Source organism: Leucoraja erinacea, chromosome 10, assembly GCF_028641065.1.
Source record: "Leucoraja erinacea ecotype New England chromosome 10, Leri_hhj_1, whole genome shotgun sequence".
Classification (NCBI taxonomy): domain Eukaryota; kingdom Metazoa; phylum Chordata; class Chondrichthyes; order Rajiformes; family Rajidae; genus Leucoraja; species Leucoraja erinaceus.
In genome coordinates, this window is record NC_073386.1 from 26,505,393 (window position 1) to 26,527,100 (window position 21,708).

At 42.7% G+C, this 21,708-nt stretch overlaps 1 protein-coding gene across 1 annotated transcript in view; it reads left to right on the forward strand.

The window, feature by feature from the left end:
• The window catches only part of faf1 (Fas (TNFRSF6) associated factor 1), a 264,696-nt gene that overhangs the window by 15,857 nt on the left and 227,131 nt on the right, over positions 1-21,708 (forward strand). Inside the window, exons 3-4 of the mRNA XM_055641801.1 lie at positions 9,266-9,312; positions 11,277-11,479. Coding sequence (XP_055497776.1) covers positions 9,266-9,312; positions 11,277-11,479 — 250 coding nt within the window. The remainder of the gene's footprint in view (positions 1-9,265; positions 9,313-11,276; positions 11,480-21,708) is intronic.

Consider the following 21,708-nt stretch of genomic DNA (forward strand, 5'->3'; position numbering starts at 1 on the left):
GGGAGAGAGAGTGCCTTTTTTTACTTCAACCCAAACCCAAACAACTATTTGCAGGCAGTGCTTTTTTACCTCTAACCATATTTTCATTTTCAAACCAAATTAAGGGTACTCACAGTGCTGTAGACATTTGTCAGTGTCATTCAAAGCTCTGATTGAGGCACACCACTTGCAGAGACTGATTGAGGCACACCACTTGCAGAGACTGATTGAGACACAGAGACTGATTGAGACACACCACTTCCTGGTTTTATAGTCGCTCCCCCTTCCTCCAGCGGGGGCAACAGAGAGAATGGGGAATGTTGTAAAAACATTAATGTCTGTCAATTTTCATCGACGGGAAAAATCCTTGGCACACATGCTGCGGAGGGGGGCTCTGAGCGAGGTGGCCAAAAATGACGGCCGTAGGTGGCGGCGTACTCTCGGAAACTGCAGCACAGAAAGCTGAAACCGGTCAAGAACAGAGTTTTAGTAATATAGATGATAGCTCCATCAACACTGTTTGCAATTCTGACTATTTTATTGTTTAGTAACCTCGGGCAACTGACCTTCTGGTCCATTATTTAACTCATTTATAGGGTCAATAGTTGTGGTCCAATGCAAATGTTTGTGGGAATTTGAAGAGTTACCCATTATCCTTTCTGCTTCTTGCTAAGGTAGTTTTCTAAAAAGGTAAATAATTGGCCTTCAATTCCATAATCCACAGATTTAGCCCGCAGTGTCTCATGAAGGATATTCGTGAAAATTAAAGGAAGCCCAGTAAAGAACAGACTGGATTGCCTGTCCTGCTGACAGTTATAGCAATACCTGTGGGATTTTACTGGCGTTTCATAGAATAATCTATACATAACTAAAACTTTCATGTTGTTATCTTCCGGTTTGCGTTTTACATTTGGGCAAAAACGGTACACGATAGCGCTACGATTTTCGCCACCTAACTCGCCATTCTCCTGTGTTACAAATGCAACAAGTTTTGTTCCGATCGGTGGTATGTTTTAAAATTTTAAGGTTTAAAAATCTTTAAAACCGCGCATGCCCAGATTGGTCTCCTCTCCAATCAGTGCGACGCCCATTCCTGCACCATCGCCGCACTGATTGGGTGCGTCCGCTGTCAGTCACTGGCGGCGCCCGCCTTTGCCCGGTGTTACCCGGCGCGGCTTCCGGTCGGCGTGGCTTCCGGTTGGCGCCCGCCTCTGCCCGGCGAGGCCTCCGGTCAGAGCGGCATCCGGTCAAAGCAACCTCTGGTCAGAGGAGCGGCAACCTCGAGATCCTGGGGAGGTGAGGAGGGAGAGTGGGGGAGGAGGGAGGAATAGAGGGAGAGGAGGGGGTTGGGGTGTGGAGAGGAGTTATGGAGGGAGGGAATGGCTGTGGGTAGGGGAAAGCATGGTGAAGGAAGGATTGGGGGAGGCTAGAAGGAGAGGGGAAAGAAGAGCAAGTGGGGGAATAGAGGGAGAGGAGGAGGGAGTGGGAAAGAGGGGGACGGGGACAGTGGGGGGAGGTGAGAGGGGGGGTAGTGGGGGGGAAATAGGGAAAAGTGGGGGATAGGTGGCGGCTAGCGAGAGGAGGGAGTGAGGGAGGGAGTGACTGAGGGTAGGGGAAAGGAGAGGTGAGGGAGGGCTTGGGGGAGGGGAGGAGAAAGAAGAGGGAGGGTGAAGAGGGGGAGAGAGAGTGCTGGGGATGAGGGGAAATGAGCTGTACCTGCGCAGTTGGGGCTATGGGTGAGTGGTGGAATATTGCGTTAGGGGAACGGGTTGCGTTGGGGGACCACCCTCCCTTGTGACAGGGACCCAACGGGTCCCACTTAGTCTAGTACAGCATAAAAACGGATCATTCAGTCCAACTCATCCATGTTGACCAGTGGACACTCTTCTGCATTAATCCCATCGCCACCACTTTGTCTATTCCATAGCCTTCTGTGCCTAGATGAAGGAAGTGCTCACCTGGACGCTTAAATGCTGCGAGCAATGCAGCTAGAACTACTCTCAGGTAGTGCAATCCAGGTACTTGGTGTTGCTATGGACTTGGTGAAAAGTTCCTCCTCAAATCCTTCTTGCATTAAAATAAATGCATTAGCTTGAATTCTTTTGATGTTCACTCTCAAATTGAGGGAGTCTGGAGGCAGTAGGCAAGAAAATTTGCTACGAAATACCAAAAATGAATTGTTATGGATCCGTTCATGCTGGCCCAGACTCTCTTATCCGAATCACTACCTGTAGCTTACCCATGTTGGCATTTTCTGGATGGTACACCGAAGACTTGTATTGCTACCTACCTTCACCGTGTTCAAGTCCAATGGCATGGTCTGAATGGCCCCCAAAACTAGGGTGTGCTTTGTCGGCTTGCATCCTTAATTGCTCTTGACAGCCAGCAAACATGATGGGCGGGAGGGGCTTGCTGTAATTGATTTTATTAGTCTGTCAATGTAAGTGCATTGAAACATTAAAAAATAATATTGTACTGAATTATTAAAATGTACAAGCTGGACATAAGTTTCTGGAGTAACTTAGTGGGTAAGGCAGCATATCTGACAAAAATGGATAGGTGATGTTTTGGATCAGAACCCGTGTTCAGACCCCGACCCAAAACATTTATTACTCCAGCACTTTGTATCCATCGTTGGTATAAACCAGCATCCCCAGTTCCTATATTAAAATTTGAGCATTTTTATGAATTAATACGAAATCAAAATATTTTTTTTATTTTTTATTTTTTATTTCCACTTGTCTTTTTGCCTTGTATCTTTGTCTCATTATCATCATTAAAACCAATGGGGTTTCAAATCTTGCAGCAAATCTGACAGTTCAGAATCTAATAGATGATTTCACCAAGTAATTGGGAAAAAAATAAAATACTGCAGGTGCTGGAAATACTTACCAATTTTCCTTCCATTGTGCAACATGTTCATTTCAGGTGATTAAGAGAGGAAATTATAATTAAAAATAAAGACTAAACACATATTCTTCTGGCTTCACAAAGGTGGATGCATATAGCCCTAGGGTCTATAAAATTTGCTTGTAGTGTAGCCAGGGGAAAGCTGAAGGGAAATTTTGTGTGGCTGCCTGGAGTTTGAGGAGTGGTGGAATGGGTTGGGGAATCTGTAGTGAGATTGGGCAAGCTTTCCATCTACTTAAGAAAGGATCTGTCATGGAGAACCTCCATGTTTACTTGAAATCAGTTTGGGAAGGACCTATGAATTACAGAAGACTGGTACTTGAGACTTCTTTGCTGCTTTCACCAGCAATCTCCAAAATTGCCAATATTGGTTACGTCTGGTTTTCACTGAACATGCCACTCTGCAGCCACTTCTTTTGGAGTTGGAAGATGGCTGTACCTGGCAAAAATAGGTAAAGGTACAGTTGAGTGGATGGCAGAGTGTTATGCATGATCCGAAGGTAATGTAGTGAGTGTTGTCAGTCTTTGTGTTTAGGCAAACGTGTATATTATTTTTGGCAACATTTTAATTATGAACATTTGGTAACCTCTTTATTTTCTTGTGAATGGTGAGGAATTATTACTTCCTATTTGATGAAAAGGATGTTGATAATCCTTATAGTTCAAGCTAATAATGATTATCATCTTTTAATTTCTGACGGTATTCATGCTCGTGAGTTTCCTTTGGGGGATAGTTATATTGTGAAATAATACATTGAGCCAGATTCTAAGTAGTTCAGAATTTATGCATAAATTTAGATTAGAGAATATCTGCAAATAATTAATGTTTAAGAAAGAACTGCAGATGCTGGAAAAAACAAAGGTAGACAAAAATGCTGGAGAAACTCAGCGGGTGAGGCAGCATCTATGGAGAGAAGGAGTAGGCAATGTTTCGGGTCGAGACCGTTCTTCAGAATGATGTCGGGGAAGAGGGGGGGGGGGGGGGGGGGGGAAAAAGATAGAAAGTGGGCGGAGACAGTGGGACCGTAGGCTTGTGGGAGAGCTGGGGAGGAGGGAGAAAGCAAGGTCTATCTGAAATTGGAGAAGTCAATGTTCATACCGCTGGGGTGTAAACTACCCAAGCGAGAGATGAGGTGCTGTTCTTCCAATTTGCGCTGGGCCTCACTCTGGCAATGGAGGAGACCTTGGACAGAAAGGTCAGATTCGGAATGGGAGGGGGTTAAAGTGCTGAGCGACCGTGAGATCAGGTTGGTTAGTGCGAACTGAGCGGAGGTGTTGGGCGAAGCGATCACCAAGCCTGAGCTTGGTCTCGCCGATGTACAGAAGTGACACCTGGAACAGCGGATGCAGTAGATGAGGTTGGAGGAGATGCAGGTGAATCTCTGCCTCACCTGGAAAGACTGTTTGCCTCCTGGGTAGAGTTGAGGGGGGAGGTAAAGCGACAAGTGTAGCATTTCCTGCGGTTGCAAGGGAAAGTACCCGGGGAGGGGGTCGTTTGGGTGAGAAGGGATGAATTGACCAGGAAGTTACGGAGAGAAAGGTCTCGGCGGAAAGGGGAGTAGATGGGAAGATATGGCCAGTGGTGGGATCCTGTTGGAGGTGGACAAAATGTCAATATACAATGAAAATTATATGATGTATGCATGGCTGACGTGGAAGGTGAGGCCAAGGGGGACTCTTTCCTTGTTACGAGTAGGAGGATGGGGAATAAGAGCGGAGCTGCGGGATATAGAGGAGACCCTGGTGAGAGCCTCATCTATAATAGAAGAGGGGAACCCTGTTGCGATTCTGCTGTTTAAATAACTGAAGTCTTACACCGTGATAAAGGTCCAAAGACTTTATTAACATTACAACATCGGTAACTTCATACTAGCACGTTTCCCTAAATGTGTGGGAACAAGGCAGGGAGGCTTAATGTTAAGCTAGTGGGCATAGCTACAAAGTATGACTCGTAATATGAGTGACACTGGTCTACATCCTCCCTCTTGAAGAATTAAACATAGTACAAAACCATTAACTAAGTAGGGCATGCCCAGTAATTGATAATAAACTGGAGGATAGTCAAACATAGCCCGGGTACTTAACAACTGGCTTGCAAACATGACCAGCACTTGTATGATAAAGACCATCTCCGTTCTTTCCCCCCGGGGGCAGAGCAGGTGGCTTCACAGGTGAGGGAGACTGAACCAGCATTCCCGGAGACGAAATGGGAGACTGGCGCAGTTGCCACTGGCAAAGCAGCCATTGCAGACATGGGTTGTTGTGCTGGTTTAGGCGGAAGAGTGCCGCTAGACACAGACGGAAGTACACTTGTACGGTCTGGATAATACGGAGGTGGAACTGGCTCGATCACAGGCAGGATATGTTGTCTGTTACGCCTGTAGGTGCCGCCATCGGCACTGACCAGATATGAGCGTGGCTCAGAAGCAGTTCCAGAAATTACACCAATACGGTCATGGTGTTTGTCAATCTGCAAACGAACCACCTGCCCCATGGTCAATGGTGGCAATGGCCTACTTGTTTTATCATACCATTGTTTTTGAATGTCACGCTTTTGTTATAACCTGGACTGAACCACCTCGGCTGGAACCACCTGAGGGGTCAATGTCTGATCCGTCACAGGCACCGTGGCACAGGTCTGCCTCGACAATAAACGTTGAGCAGGTGAACCCAAAATGGGGTCATGGTAGATGTTGCGTAACTTGAGCAGATCCAGGCACACATCGGAATTAACTCTGAGCGAACGTTCCATGAGCTGTTTGGCACTCTTGACAGCCTGCTCAGCCAGTCCATTCAACTGTGGATAGTCAGGGCTGCTGGTAATATGGCGAAAATTCCAGTGTGCAGCAAACTACCTGAAGTGTTGGCTGGTGAATTGACTGCCGTTGTCAGATAACAGTATACCCGGAGATCCGTGGACTGAAAAAAGGCGAGATAGCTTCGAAACCACTCCGCGAGAAGTGGGGCTGCTAAGAAAATCAATGTCAAACTATCCTGAATATGACTCGACGAGTACCAGGTACTGCTTGCCATGCCACTCAAATATGTCAGTTGCCACTGTAGACCACGGGAGTGCAGGAACCAGATGTGAAAGAAGTGGTTGCTTTTGTTGGTGAGGTGCCAAGCTGTTGCACACTGCACAGTACTCCACATTCTTGGTGATGTATTCGGCCATGCCAGGCCAGTAAAACATGCTTCTTATCTGCAGGACAGTAGCTTCAGCGCTTGGGTGTCCTGCATGGACAGCGTTAAAATACTTGTGCAACGAAGCAGGGACTACAGCCTTGTGTCCTTTTAAAACAATGCCATCCTGCAGCACTAGCTCATCACGGACGGCAAAGAAAGGCCAACTGGCAGCGGAACATTGTAGTGTTTGTCTGGCCTGCCGCGCTTAATGACGGAAGTAAGCGACCGTAGAGTACTGTCAGCAGCAGTGTGGGCAATCAAGTCCTCCATACAGGACGAGGCAATAAAAGACACAGCCATTACAATAAAGTAATCATCCAGCGAGGGCGGATCCTCACAGGTCTTCCAGGCGCACGTGAGAGAGTGTCAGCCAGGTGCATTCCTTACCGCGTTTGTAGATCAGAACAATGTCAGCAACATCCGCATAGCATGGGGAATCTTATGAGCTGGACGAACAACTGGAATTACCTCAGGGTCAATAGTAATTGTATACCTGATAGGTAACCTTCCCAGCTTATCGTCAGACAAAATCTTATATTGTGTCAGGCTTTGTTAGCTAAAGTCACAGGCTGTAGTCAGTTGACAAACAGAAGGGCTGAAAGAAATTAGACCCATGTCTTCACATGCGTTAACACCCAGCAGAGACGGCACATTTTCACGAACCACATAGAAATTCAGGTTGCGGACACGCGAGTTAAGACAGCAGCATTACTCAACTTGACCGATAGGGTGCACGCGACCTCCTGCAAATGGAACAAGGGAGGCAGCCGTTGGAGAAACAATCTCTGTTTTTCGTAACTTTTTACACACTGCCGGGCAAATGATGTTGCACCTGGCCCCCGAATCCACTTTCAGATAGAAAGTCTTGCCATTAACGAGCAAAGTGACCTTGGGGTCTAGTTGTTTATGCATTAAAGCAGATAAGGCATGTAGATCGACATCAATACTTTCGCCAGCAGCCTGTAAATCCATGGAGCTGGTTGTGAGAATTGTGAGAGTGAGTTTTCACGGCCAAGCAAATTAACAGATTGCCTTGTTTGAACTCTGTTGCTACGTGAATGACAACATTTAAAGAAATTGTTTCTTTTGTTGCAAAATCAACATAATTTTCCGTACGCAGGGCAACGGTCACGTACAGCAGCATGTGAACCCCCACAGTTAAAGCAATTATCTAGCAGTCTCAACTTGCTATCAGGCACTTGAGGAAAATGGGGAGAGATTTGATAAGACATTCATTTCACGACCAGCAGAGTGTCCCAAGACCTTGGTGTGAGCGTCAGCCATTTCAGCAATGCGACAGCGGCTTTCAGCAGTCTCTAGAGTTAGGTCAGCATCCCGCAGTAACTCGTCGCGTAATTTATCATTGCGGACGCCATGAACCAGACGGTCACGGACAAGGCTATCACATATATCTCTGAAATCGCATCGACTGGCAATGTGCTTCAGTGCACTGACATACATCTCCACAGGTTCTCCCTGTCTCTGGCATCGTGAAAAGAACAGATGTCGCTCCATAACTAAGTTGGTACGTAACTCGCATAACTGTCGGAATTTGCGTAGTAGGAAGTCAGGTTGTCGAATAGATTGAGCAGGAGCGATCTGGACACCAGCCGGGTCAAATCTAGCCGGTTCATAGTGAAATCTTCTGGCACAACAAGCAACTTCTGTGCCTGCCAGATTAAGAAGAAGTGACGCTCGAAAGTCAGGAGCAGCAGTAGGGTGATCCGCTTCAATACATGGCACCGTTCTGCAAGATCCTCATCAAATACCAGGATCTCTGGTTTTCCGAGAGCAGAAGCCATTGCAACACACTTGAAAAAACAACAAGCTAAAATAAAAACAGTACAATTAAGCAAGTAGTGAGTCCATATACTCTGACACCATGTTGTGATTCTGCTGTTTAAATAACTGAAGTTTTACACTGTGATAAAGGTCCAAAGTCTTTATTAACATTACAGCATCGGTAACTTCATACTAGCACCTTTCTCTAAAAGTGTGGGAACAAGGCAGGGAACACTATTAAGCCAGTGAGCGCAGCTACAAAGTATGACTCATAACATGAGTGACACTGATGTAAAACCCCCGTTCCCTAAAGAATGAGTACATCTCCGATGCCCTGGTCTGGAACACCTCATCCTGTGTGCAGATGCGGCGTAGACGGAGGAATTGGGAGTAGGGGATAGAGTCCTTGCAGGAAGCAGGGTGGGAGGAAGTATATTCCGGATATCCATGTGGGTCAGTGGGTTTGTAGTAAATACGGTTAGTTGTCAGTTACCTGTGATGGAAATGGTGAGATCTGGAAACAGTAGGGAGATGTCGGAAATGGTCCAAGTGTATTTCCGTGCGGGGTAGAGTTCGGGTAAAGGGCCACGGTACGCCTCAAACGAGGATTGTTCGATGTATCCTACAAAGAGGCAGGCATAGCTGGGGCCCATGCGCGTGCCCATAGCAACGCTTTGGATTTGGAGCAAATGGGAGTAGTCAAAGGAAATGTTGTTGAGGGTAAGGACCATCTCCGTTAGGCGGAGGCGAGTATTAGTCGACGGGGATTGGTTGGTTCTGCGGTCGAGGAAGAAAGGGAGGGCTTTAAGACCCTCCTGGTGGAGGATGGAGGTAACTGGACATCCAATGTGCAGATGAGGGAGTGGGGGCCTGGAAAACGGAAGCCATGAAGGAGACAAAGTGTGTGTGAGGTATCTTGGATATAGGTGGGGAGGGATTTGACCGGGGGGGGGATAGGATGGAGTCGTGGTATGTGGAAATAAGTTCGGTGGGACATGAACAGGCAGAAACAATGGGTCTGCCAGGACAGTCAGGTTTGTGGTTTTTGGGCGAAGATAAAATCGGACCAGGCGGGGCTAGGAAACGATGAGGTTTGAGGCTGTCTCCGCCTCTTCCTTTCTTTTTCTCGCCCGCACCCCCCGACATCAGTCTGAAGAAGGGTCTCGACCCGAAACGTCGCCTATTTCTTCTCTCCATAGATGCTGACTCACCTGTTGATTTTCTCCAGCATTTTTGTCTATCTGAAAATAATTGTTCCTTTTTCACTATGTAAAAATTATTTAAAATAAAATAATTAGATTTTTTTTAAAAAGCTAATTATTCAATTTTTTTTTAAGTTGCTTGATTTAAAAAAAAATGTTCAGCCTAATCAAACAGTTGCTTGACTTTTTCAACTTTTGTTTTGCAGGCAGCTATTAATGGCATAATTCCACAAGAGAATGGCATTGTACAAAGGTAGGTGATTTTTTTAATTTAATTTTATTCATATTAGGCAATATGCTCATCAAAATTTTGTAGAGTGATTCAATTTTGTAATGTAAACTGTTTTAAATGATTGGAGACTTGTTCATTTTTCCAAGGTGGATTAAAAATTCCATTTTAAAAACAGACCAGTTTAAAGAACAAAGAGAACGTTAATTAAACATGCTTTCTTAAATCAAAAAGGATCTAATGAGTGTAACTGAACGGTTAATTTACTTTTTCATGGATACTGACTGTTTTGCTGGCTATTTCTAGCTCTCTGTTTTTGTTCCAGAATTCCAGCATCCACAGTTTCTTGCTTTTCACAAACAAGATGGGGGGGGGATGATGTCGAAAGACATGTGTTTATGTATTTGGGTGCACTACAGATTCAAATTGTTCAGGGTCCTAGAAAGGTTTCCTGATGTTCCAGTGCATTTTTATTCAATATTCTTAAAAATGCTAGTGTAATGCATTAAAAAAAAAAACAAAAAAAAAAAAAAAAAAAAAAAAAAACAATTTACCAATCTATGATTCTGTTTCTAATGCTTTTTGCTTAATTTCCCAGGCAATTTAACCATCACCATCTCACTTTATTTTTTGCTTTTTTTTTCCAACACACAATTATCTTTTAATTTGTTACTTAATTGCCCAGTCTTCAAGTCGTCCCTCAATGTCGTGTAGCGATAACTGTTAACATTATTTTTCCTAATTTGATTATATTTTGTAAATATTGCAGTGAAAGTCACAAGTGAATTGATTTTTCCTAATTTGATTATATTTTGTAAATATTGCAGTGAAAGTCACAAGTGAATTGATTTGCTTATCCCTGTACAAGCAGCGTCATTGAATTTTCATGTGAATTAAAAAAAAATTGGAATGTGAGCAAACCAGCTTAGTTGCCTATTAAAGGATGATAGTGGGCTGCTTAATTTTGTAACTGGCAATCCAGAGTTGGGAAGCTATGACACAGTTAGGCTGAACAGTCCAGAGTTCGGATCCCGTCATATGCAGATGTGAAATTTGAATTAGTAAATAAGGAATGTACTGGTCTGAGCTCTAGTGTGGTTCCTCTAACTAATTCCTTATATGTACATACCTGTTGTCCTGTATTTTTTGTAAGTGTTGGTTCTTTGATCGGGGAATGTGGGAGGTGCTAAACAGTGGCATTAACATATAAAAGGCATTGCAATTAAGGGCCGAGAGCTTGACTCTTTGCTAGGTTGTTAACCTGTGTGAAGACTCCTGCTCAATAAATGTACGTTTAAAGCAACTCCGGTGCCTGGTCGATTATTGTCGAAACAATCGATGTGAGAGAAAAACGTGAATCAACAGTCATGCAAGCAATTTATTCTGGGGAATATAATTCAAAAACTGTTTTCCTTGACTATCATCAGAATATTTGAAATATTGAAAGCAGGCATTAATGACCCAGATAAATTCTGCCATTACAGGGCTAGTTACTTTCTTTGCTTTATTGTTCTACTTTCAATACTAAACATTTATCAGTTGAATAGCAGAGAAACTGAAAGTTATCTTGTGACTTAAATTTATTGTAAGAATTTCAAAGCTATGTTCTTGGATACAAATATAGCATTTGTTTGGACATTTATTGTGAAACATTTTATTGAGCTCTTTATGACCACAATATTTATTTATAATTATGTTCATTTTATTTCACAAACAAAATTAAGGTTGGAATATTGAAATTATGTATCCAAAAATTCCCGTATTACCATTTTGCAGTTCAGCAACACTACGTAAGATGCAGTGAATATATACTGAAAATATACTTCTGAATACACAAGCTGGAGATGATCAGTTGTACTGTGGCTCTCTGCTTATGAAATTGACCAAAGATTGATTGTTCAGTATGTCACAGTAGTTTCTTATGTTGGTTTTAAATCTTTCATTAACATTATTGTTTATGTTTGGATTTTTTTTTCCTCTGTCTGCAGTGAGTTTGTTGCCAGTGAACCTTCACAGGATCCATTGTATGGACCTGCTGGTCAGCCCTCTTCCTCCTCTTCCACTTCCTCAGCTTTCTGTCCAATAATCCCATCAAGACCAATTGTGGAAAGGCAACCAAGAATGCTAAACTTTAGGGTGGAATACCGTGACAGAAACGTGGAAGTGGTGGTTGAAGATACGAACACAGTTGGTAAGATTTTAAAATGATTGACTGAGAATTATGTATAATTTGTGTATATTTTACATTTATAACCATATAACAATTACAGCACGGAAACAGGCCATCTCGACCCTTCTAGTCCGTGCCGAACACGTATTCTCCCCTAGTCCCATACACCTGCGTTCAGAACATAACCCTCCATACCTTTCCCGTCCATATAACTATCCAATTTATTTTTAAATGATAAAAACGAACCTGCCTCCACCACCTTCACTGGAAGCTCATTCCGCACAGCCACCACTCTCTGAGTAAAGAAGTTCCCCCTCATGTTACCCCTAAACTTCTGTCCCTTAATTCTCAAGTCATGTCCCCTTGTTTGAATCTTCCCTACTCTCAGTGGGAAAAGCTTATCCACGTCAACTCTGTCTATCCCTCTCATCATTTTAAAGACCTCTATCAAGTCCCCCCTTAACCTTCTGCGCTCCAGAGAATAAAGCCCTAACTTGTTCAACCCTTCTCTGTAACTTAGCTGCTGAAACCCAGGCAACATTCTAGTAAATCTCCTCTGTACTCTCTCTATTTGTTGACATCCTTCCTATAATTAGGCGACCAAAATTGTACACCATACTCCAGAATTGGCCTCACCAATGCCTTGTACAATTTTAACATTACATCCCAACTTCTATACTCAATGCTCTGATTTATAAAGGCCAGCACACCAAAAGCTTTCTTTACCACCCTATCTACATGAGATTCCACTTTCAGGGAACTGTGCACAGTTATTCCCAGATCCCTCTGTTCACCTGCATTCTTCAATTCCCTACCATTTACCATGTACGTCCTATTTTGATTTGTCCTGCCAAGATGTAGCACCTCACACTTATCAGCATTAAACTCCATCTGCCATCTTTCAGCCCACTCTTCCAACTGGCATAAATCTCTCTGTAGACTTTGAAAATCTACTTCATTATCCACAACCCCACCTATCTTAGTATCATCTGCATACTTACTAATCCAATTACCACACCATCATCCAGATCATTGATGTACATGACAAACAACAGGGGACCCAACACAGATCCCTGTGGCACCCCACTAGTCACTGGCCTCCAACCTGACAAACAACCATCCACCATTACTCTCTGGCATCTCCCATTCAGCCACTGTTGAATCCATCTTGCTACTCCTCCATTAATCCCCAACCATTGAACCTTCTTAACCAACCTTCCGTGAGGAACCTTGTCAAAGGCCTTACTGAAGTCCATGTATACAACATCCACTGCTTTACCCTCATCAATTTCCCGAGTAACCTCTTCAAAAAATTCAAGAAGATTAGTCAAACATGACCTTCCAGGCACAAATCCATGTTGACTGTCCCTAATCAGACCCTGTTTATCCAGATGCTTATATATATTATCTCTAAGTATCCTTTCCATTAATTTGCCCACCACTGACGTCAAACTAACAGGTCTATAATTGCTAGGTTTACTCTTAGACCCCTTTTTAAACAATGGAACAACATGCGCAGTACGCCAATCCTCTGGCATTATTCCCGTTTCTAATGACATTTGAAATATTTCTGTCATAGCCCCTGCTATTTCTACACTAACTTCCCTCAATGTCCTAGGGAATATCCTGTCCGGACCTGGAGACTTATCCACTTTTATATTTCTCAAAAGTGTCAGTACTTCCTCTTCTTTGATCCTCATAGTTTCCATAGCTACCCTACTTGTTTCCCTTACCTCACATAATTCAATATCCTTCTCCTTGGTGAATACCGAAGAAAATAAATTGTTCAATATCTCCCCCATCTCTTTTGGCTCTGCGGATTGCTGTCCACTCTGACTCTCTAATGGACCAACTTTATCCCTCGTTATCCTTTTGCTATTAATATAGCTGTAGAAACCCTTAGGATTTACTTTCACCTTACTTGCCAAATTTATGTAATTTATGTGTGTTGTCGGAATCTCCTATGATGATGTTGCAAGATTTGCATTGTATGTGCAGCTCATTGACAGTCAACTCAATGTTAATTTCAATGAGATGACCTCGGAGTAATTTTGTTTCCAAGGACATCATGATCCTTCTAAATTCCAACACTTACAATCTCTAATTATCTGAAAAACTCTACTTTTTCAACTAAATCATAATAATCAGAATAATACTTTATTAGCCAAGTATGTTTTGCAACAAGGAATTTCATTTGCCATGCAGTCATACCAATAAAATGCAAGTTGTAGCAGGCAGATGTTCCATCTGTGTCCCTGGCCTCCAACATCCTTCAAGCATCACACTGCTTGTTGGAGTTGGAGCATCAGTCACAGGCAAAGGATCGGCTCCGATGGTATGTCCACGCCCCCGTGGTGGGGCTCAAAGTCAGTCCCGAGCAAGGCCTCCAGCTACATTGATGTTAGGCAGCAAAGTGACTGGAAATATGATCTGGAAAACAATTGCATCCCCGGCAAGGTAAGCGATCGAAAAAAGTTTCACCCGGCCCCCATCCCACCCCCCCACAGAAAACAAAACAGAGAACATTAACACAAACTTTAAAACACGCTAAAAATAACAAAAAACAGACGAAAAGCCAGACAGGCTGTTGGAGAGGCTGCCATCAAAACTTTATGTTTTTCCACATTCCACCTGAAATTTCTTGTCTATTTGCAGTGTCTGTATGTATTCCATTTGCAAGGTTCAGATAATTAAGTAATTTAAGCTTGTGTACAGCACGACCCAGACCCAGTGTTTGAAAATGGGCTAATAATTAGCAGTTAAGCTTTGTGCCACACTAGTGCCAGGCAATTAAAATCTCCAGCAACAAAAGTCTGATCATTACCTTTTCATTCCGTGTCATTGCTGTTGCTGAATTTTGCAACACCAGTATCTTCCGAATCACCATTGATGAAAAACAACTGGAACAGCAATACAAAAACTACAACTGTACCCTAAAGCAAGTAACTGAACTCCTGATTTCCTCAGTCACAAATCTGGAATATGTTGGAAGAATTGCAGTATGCCTTGCAGAGTATAGCTCCAAAATGCTGAAGAGCTGACTATATTCAGAAAAAAAAACAGGTTGCTGGATATTAACCACAACAAACATTCCCTCCCTTGCCAAGTGGCAAGATGTACCATCTGTCAAATTGTACAGCATTTTGCCCAAGATTACCCCTGCAACACCTCCCAAAACTACCACTCTGCTCTTCATGAAGGGCAAGGTCAATATAAACCCCTGACGTAATTTTGTCTAATTATTGCACCTTTCTCTTTGGCAGCTCATTCCATGTACCTACCACCCTCTGAAATATTTGTGTCTCAGTTTTCTGAAAATAATTCCCCTTCCTTGTGGAAATACTTATTTGGCATGCATATCTTTATTGCGAAGGGTATTGAGAACAAATGATGGGATATCATATTGCAGCTGTACAAGTCGTTGCTGAGATCACACTTGAAATACAGTGTGCATTTCTGGAGCCCAGCTATAGATAAGAATGTCATTAAGTTGGAAAGAATGCGGAAGAGATTTACTAGCATATTACTGGGACATGCAGGGCTTGAGTTATAGGAAGTTGGATTGGGTAGCACTTTATTCTTTGGCTTGTAGGAAGCTGAGGGATGACCTTACTGAGGGGTACAGGGCCATGGATAAAGTAAATGCTCAATCTTTTTTGCAGGATAGAGGATTGTACAATTAGAGGGCAGATACTCAAGGTGAGAGGGGAGAGATTTAAGTTGGACCTCGAAAGCAATAATTTCATTTGCAGGCTAATCCGTTTCTAGAAATAAGCTTCCAGAGGAAGTGATAGATGAAGATACAATAATTACTTTTAAAAGAGGGATACATGATTGGGAAGGGTTTAGAGGGATTATGGGCCAAATGCAGGCAACTAGCCCAATATGCCAGACTTGATATGTATTGTCAAGGTGGGTCGATGGACTGTTTCTGTTCTGTATAGTTCTATGACTAATTTTAAACCTATGCCCCTAGTTTCAGTTAGCTCTACCCATATAAATGTACGAAACATTTGATTATTTTCCCTAACTATGCCCCTTATTATGTTATAATCCTCTGAAAAGTCACCGTTCTCCTTCACTCCAGGGAATACAATCCCAGCCTTTCCAATTGCTCCTTAAAATTCAAGGCCTCCAGCTCAGGCAACATCTTTGTGAATGTTGTCTGCATCCTCTAGTTTAATCATATTCTTCCTATAATATGGCGACCAGAACTGTGCAGGATCATCCCAAGTGAGGTTTAACTAACGTTTTACAGAACTGTAACTGGACCCAACTCCTCTACGCAATGCCACGGCTGATAAAGGCAAGTCTTCCATTCACTTTCACTACTTTGCCTACCTGTGTCATCACTTTCAGGGAACTAGTCCCCCAAGGTGTCTCTTTTCTACAACGGGTCTCCAGCGATTGCCCATTCACAGTATATCTTGCTTTAGTTTAACCTCCCAAAATGCAATACTTTGCAGTAATTAGTTAAATGTTAAATATTATATAAAATTCCTCCACTTACTTTCCCAGTTGATCAATTACTAGATGTAATCTTACACAACCACTTTCATCATGCCACCAATGTTGTTGTCATCTGTAAGCTTCTTATCTATATCATTAATATATATGACAAATAACAACGCAATGAACACTGGCCAATTCAGACAAAATTTGAACAGGTATATGGATTGGAAAGGTTTAGAGGATATGGGGCAGATGTGGGGAGAAGGGACAAGTATAGATGGGATCTCTAAGTCAGTATGGCCAAGTTGGGCTGAAGGGCCTATTTCCATCCTGCATGACTATGGCACACCATTGGTTACGTGCCTCCAATCTGAAAAGCAACCCTCTACAATCTCCCTCTGCTTCCTACCACCAAGCCAATGTTTTATACAATTGACTAGTTCCTGGATTCCATATGATATCTCCCATACCAGCTTGCCATGCGGGACCTGGTTAGCTTACAACACCACAGTATGAATATAGAATTCTCCAATTGCAGGTCGGCCTTCGTCTCCCACATCCCATATGACTAGTTTCCTCCGGTCGCACACCTTTATTTACACTCCCCTGGCCCTCATCACCCAGTCCCTGTTCGCTCCTCCACCTGCTCATCTCCCATTCTCCGTTCACTCTTCCCCCCCCCCCAAGCCTATTCCCTTCCAGCCACCCTCTCGTTCTACATTTCACTCCCCATCTTCCTACCTTATCAGATTCCACATCTAGACCCTTTTGTCTTCACTTTACCTTCAGCCTCTGTTCTCGAATTTATTCAAAACCATGTTAATAGAAAGGCGAGAAAAATGGACTTGCTCAATGTTGGATCAGCCATTATCTGATTGAATGGCAGCGCAGGGTTGTGGGGCTGAATGGCCTATTCCTGTTCCTCCTCCTTAAGGTCGTGTAGTCTTAATGCTGAAGCCAAGAATGAATGAGAAATGTAAGCTAGCTACAGAATAAACTGGGATGGAGGCTTGGAAAGATGGTCAAATGAGGATTTTTAAAAGGAGTAGAAGGTGAAGTGCTTGAAAGTTTGCAAAGATTTACAAATAAAAAAGAGGTTTACCTTTCACAGCGTTGGGTTACAAGGGCTCAGTACAAAAAAGCTTAGAAATGTATTGAATGGCACAGGATTCATGTGTTGAGATTTTTTTTATGGAGGATGTCGTAATACGCATGTGAGCCCTACGTGAGACCTTCAGAGCTTCTTCACAGATAAATCTTCATAAAACAGTCTTTTGATTAACAGTTTATTTATTGGTGAAGAAAAACAATAAGATATTAATCGTCTGAAGAAGGGTTTCGGCCCGAAACGTCGCCTATTTCCTTCGCTCCATAGATGCTGCTGCACCCGCTGAGTTTCTCCAGCATTTTTGTGTACCTAAGATATTCATCCAACCTTCTTCTCTGACTCGTACACTTTAATCTTCGTCAAACTCCAGCATATCACTTTTAAACGTTAGAAAACCCCTCGTGTCTCAGCAAAACTCTACATGATCGAAGAGTGTTCCTTCTGCCATGTAGCTCCGAGCTAAACTAAAACTAAGCTTCTGCGCAAGAAACCCAGCACCAAACACGCCCTTGACTACGTAATAAATCCCACACACATAATTACGGGAAGACAAAAATTTAAAGACAAATGCCATAATTAATGACACACAAAATAAGCCAAATGGCCACTACACTCATAATGACTCAATTGAAAACTGTTCTATGCCAAAATTAATTCAGGAAAAATCAACTATACCTCCTGACTTTATACTTCAATGTCCGAGTTCTTTCAACAATTTCTATTTCATTCCAGGCCAGTCAATTGTAAGGTACCTTAAAAGTGGTCCACACAACATAATTAGCCATCTTGTTAAGTGACGCGTAAGTCACTGTTGTAAGATACTTCACTCGTATTCTAAAATGGTTAAATTGTCTGACTGGAAAAGCAGTTTGAATAGTAAAAACAAAATTATAAACCTCTTTTGCAACCATGCCCCAAAAGCTAAATTGCTTTGGGTGAAAGTTGAAAAGTGTGTATTTCAACCGCATGAAAATCAGTAATGCATAGTATGAGTTTATTTAACAGCTTAATTTTCTGAATTCAAAAGACTAAACTAAAAGTGATGAATATACAGAAATACATTTCTGCAGGTTAGTTATGGGTGAGAATTAAAATAACCAAAGAAAAAAGATACAAAACTTGTCTCAGGACTACCCAAGATAAAATTCAGAGGAAAAAGGAAACGACAACGTTATAATGGCTCACTCAGAGTCTGAGCTTTGTGCATTCCAAAGAGATAGCCATATAGATTAAACTTAATAATGTTTAAAACAAATTATCACTTTTGATAAGCCAGCAAGGGTGGTGAAGCAAAGACGATGATTTTAAAAGGATATAGATAACCACAAAATATATTAATCTGAGTAAAAAAAACATACTGCGGGCAGAACTCAGCGAGTCAGGCAACATCGATGGAGGGAAACAGACAGACAACATTTCAGGTCAGGACCCATCTTCAGACTTAAATGCTGACTGACCCGTGTTACTTGGACCGTTTTTTAAAATTCAATGTTCCATCATCTGCAGTCTTGTGTGTTCAGAGATATAAACTTGCAAGGCCGCAGGAATAGATGGAAAATACAGTAGATTTGTTTACCTATTATTAGAAATAATAACTAAATCTACCTATTATTAGATTTAATTATATAATATGGGTAAAATATTATGTATATATTACTTTATAAAAGTAAAAACGTTTTACTTTTGCTTCTCAATTAATTCCCAGTCAATGATATGATACCATAGAACTTTATTTATCCCAGGAGGGAAATTAATCTGCCAACAGTCATAAAACACAAAATACATGGTTAAAGTGATGAGTGGAAAAGATTGGGGATGTGCAAAGAATTGGGAGAGAGGGGGGTGGGAGGGGAGTCAGTCCACCCCATGACAGAAGGGGGAGGAGTTGTACAGTTTAATAGCCACAGGAAGAAAGATCTTCTGTGGTGTTCTGTACTGCATCTTGGTGGAACCAGTTTGTTGCTGAAGGTACTTCTTAGGTTGATCAATGTGTCATGGAGGGTGTGAGCTGTATTGTCTAAGGTGCTCAGCAGTTTGAGGAGCATCCTCCTCTCCAAGACCACCTCATGAATCCAACCCCACCCCCAGGACGGAGCCAGGCTTCCTGATGAATTTGTTACTCCTATTGGCCTTCGCCCTGCTGCACCAGCACACAACAGTGAAGAAGATGGCACTGGCTACCACCGTTTGGTAGAACATCTGCAGCATCGTACTGCAGACATTGAAGGAGCGGAGCCTTCTCAAAAAGTACAGTTTTGAGATTATTGCAATTGTGGGCTGCATCAGTGAGGGGAGAGAAGCTGAATACAGAAGTGTAGTCAACAACTTAAGTGGTGTGGGCTGAATCACCTGCAGCTCAACACTGACAAGACTAAGAAGTTAGTGGTGGACTTTAGGAGGAGAGGAACACGCCTGTCTCCATCAATGGTGTGGATGTGCAGTTTACCAGGGGGTACAAATACCTTGGAGTGTACCTGGACAGTAAACTGGACTGGGCCAGGAACTCTTAGGCCCTCTACAAGACAGAGCCGGCTGTACTTTTGAGAAGGGTCCACTCCTTCAACATCTGCAGTAAGATGCTGCTGAGGTTCTACCAATCAGTAGTAGCCAGTGCCATCTTCACTGTCGTGTGCTGGGGCAGCAGGGCGAACGCTGTGGACACCAATATGATGAACAAACTCATCAAGAAGGTTGGTTCTGTCTTGGCGGTGGGGTTGGATTCATGGAAGGTAGTCTTGGAGGGGAGGATGCTCCTCAATCTGCAGAGCATCTTAGACAATACAGCTCACCCCCTCCATGACACATTGGTCAATCTGAGGAGTACCTTCAGCAACAGACTGGTTCCACCAAGATGCAGGACATAATGCCACAGGAGATCCCTCTTCCTGTGGCATTATGGATTCCTGTGACTCAAACTTTACGACTTCTCCCCCTTCTGTTATAAGGTAGACTGAGACTGACTCCCCTCCCTTTTTTTACGACTGTTGGCACATTAATTTCCCTCCTGAGATAAATAAAGTCTATCGTATTCCATCTCATGATTCCATAACAGGCCCTTCGACCCACCGAGTTTGCACTGCCCAGCGATCACCCTGTACATGAACACTATCCTACACAAAAGGGACTATTTACAGAAGCCAATTAGCCTACAAACCTGTACATATGTGGAGTGTGGGTGGAAACCAGAGCTCCCGGAGAAAACCCACGTAGTCACAGCAAGAATGTACAAACTCTGTACAGACAGTCTCCACAATCAGGATTGAACTTGGGTCTCTGGCCCTGCAAGGCAGCAACTCTACCACTGCGCCACCTCTGCCTCTAATTCTGTGAGTACCTCTATGTGGTGTGTACGAAACAGAAAAAAAATCACCAAGATTATGGAAAATTCCAAAACATTTCCCAAGTATTTTAAGGGCAAGAACATAATCAGGGAAAGAGTAGCAGTTATTAACAGACTTAATGGTGGATTAATTATCAGGGCCTGATGAGATGTATTTTAGGGTTCTATTGGAAGCAGGGAGTAGTTTGCTTGGGGAGACTTTCTTGAAAAAAAAATTACCAGCCACAAGTTGTGCTGGATGATTGAAGTGTAGCAAATTATTCAAGGACAGCAGGGATAAAGCAGATAATTGTAGCCTGCTGATTTTAATGCCAATGGTAGAGAAGTTAGGAAAATAATTTGAATGACAGGATTAATATACACTTGGAAAAGCAGGGATTAATCAATAATAGTCCGCATAAGATTTTTATTGAGGGGTGATTCTATCTGACCAATTTAATTGAAATGTTTTGAGTTAACAATATGGGGAGCGCAGCCCTTGGTGTAGTGAGGAACATCTGAACAATTCCAAGGATCTCGTGCCATTGCAAGTAGATAAAGGTAATGTAGAAAACGTGGCATGCTGTCCATCATTAACTAGGAGTAGAATATAAGAGTTGGGAGATTCTGGTACAACTTTGTAAAACAATGGGTGGTTAACAGCTAGAGTATTGTAGTTATTTCTGTCTATCACTCTGTGGGGAGAATGTGATTGCACTGGTCTGTAGAAATTTCATCTCGCAGCGGATTCTGAATCTGGAATTCTCCAAGGTAAAAATCTCTGCATTATTCCTGGTACTGCTTTGTTAATGATGGCAGACCCATGAGAATTCTGCAAGTGAATATTTGGATATTGAGAGAGAGCGCTGAATTTAAATTCCCGAAGCATTATGATTGACTCTGGTGAAGGTGGGATCTGAGTGGGTTATTCTTCAATAAGCCTACGGACTGGAATCCTTGTCGGCAGGTTTCCTTGAGCTGTTGGAAGTTTAAATGTGATGGACAAGTGATAGGAAGTTGTGCTTAGATTTAGAACCGAGGAATAAAAACTCAAATGAAAAGCAGAAAGTGAGTTTTAAAGAAAGAAAAAATGAAGGTGAGAGAATACACAAAAAGGAATTTGGCAAAATCTAAGATGCAAGGAATATAGTTATCATCCTTGGTTACTGTTTTTAAATCCTTTCGTCTCACACCTTCTGACTTGTCATTTCTGCCTTTTCCCAACCATCTGCCTATCAAAAAAACCCTCCTCCCCTATATCAACCTATTACCAGGGATCGAAATTAACGGTTGCCCAGGTGCCAATGGCCACCTACAGTCCCGCCGAGCAACCTAAAAGCCGTGCCATTTTGCCCGGCTTGCGAAGCACCC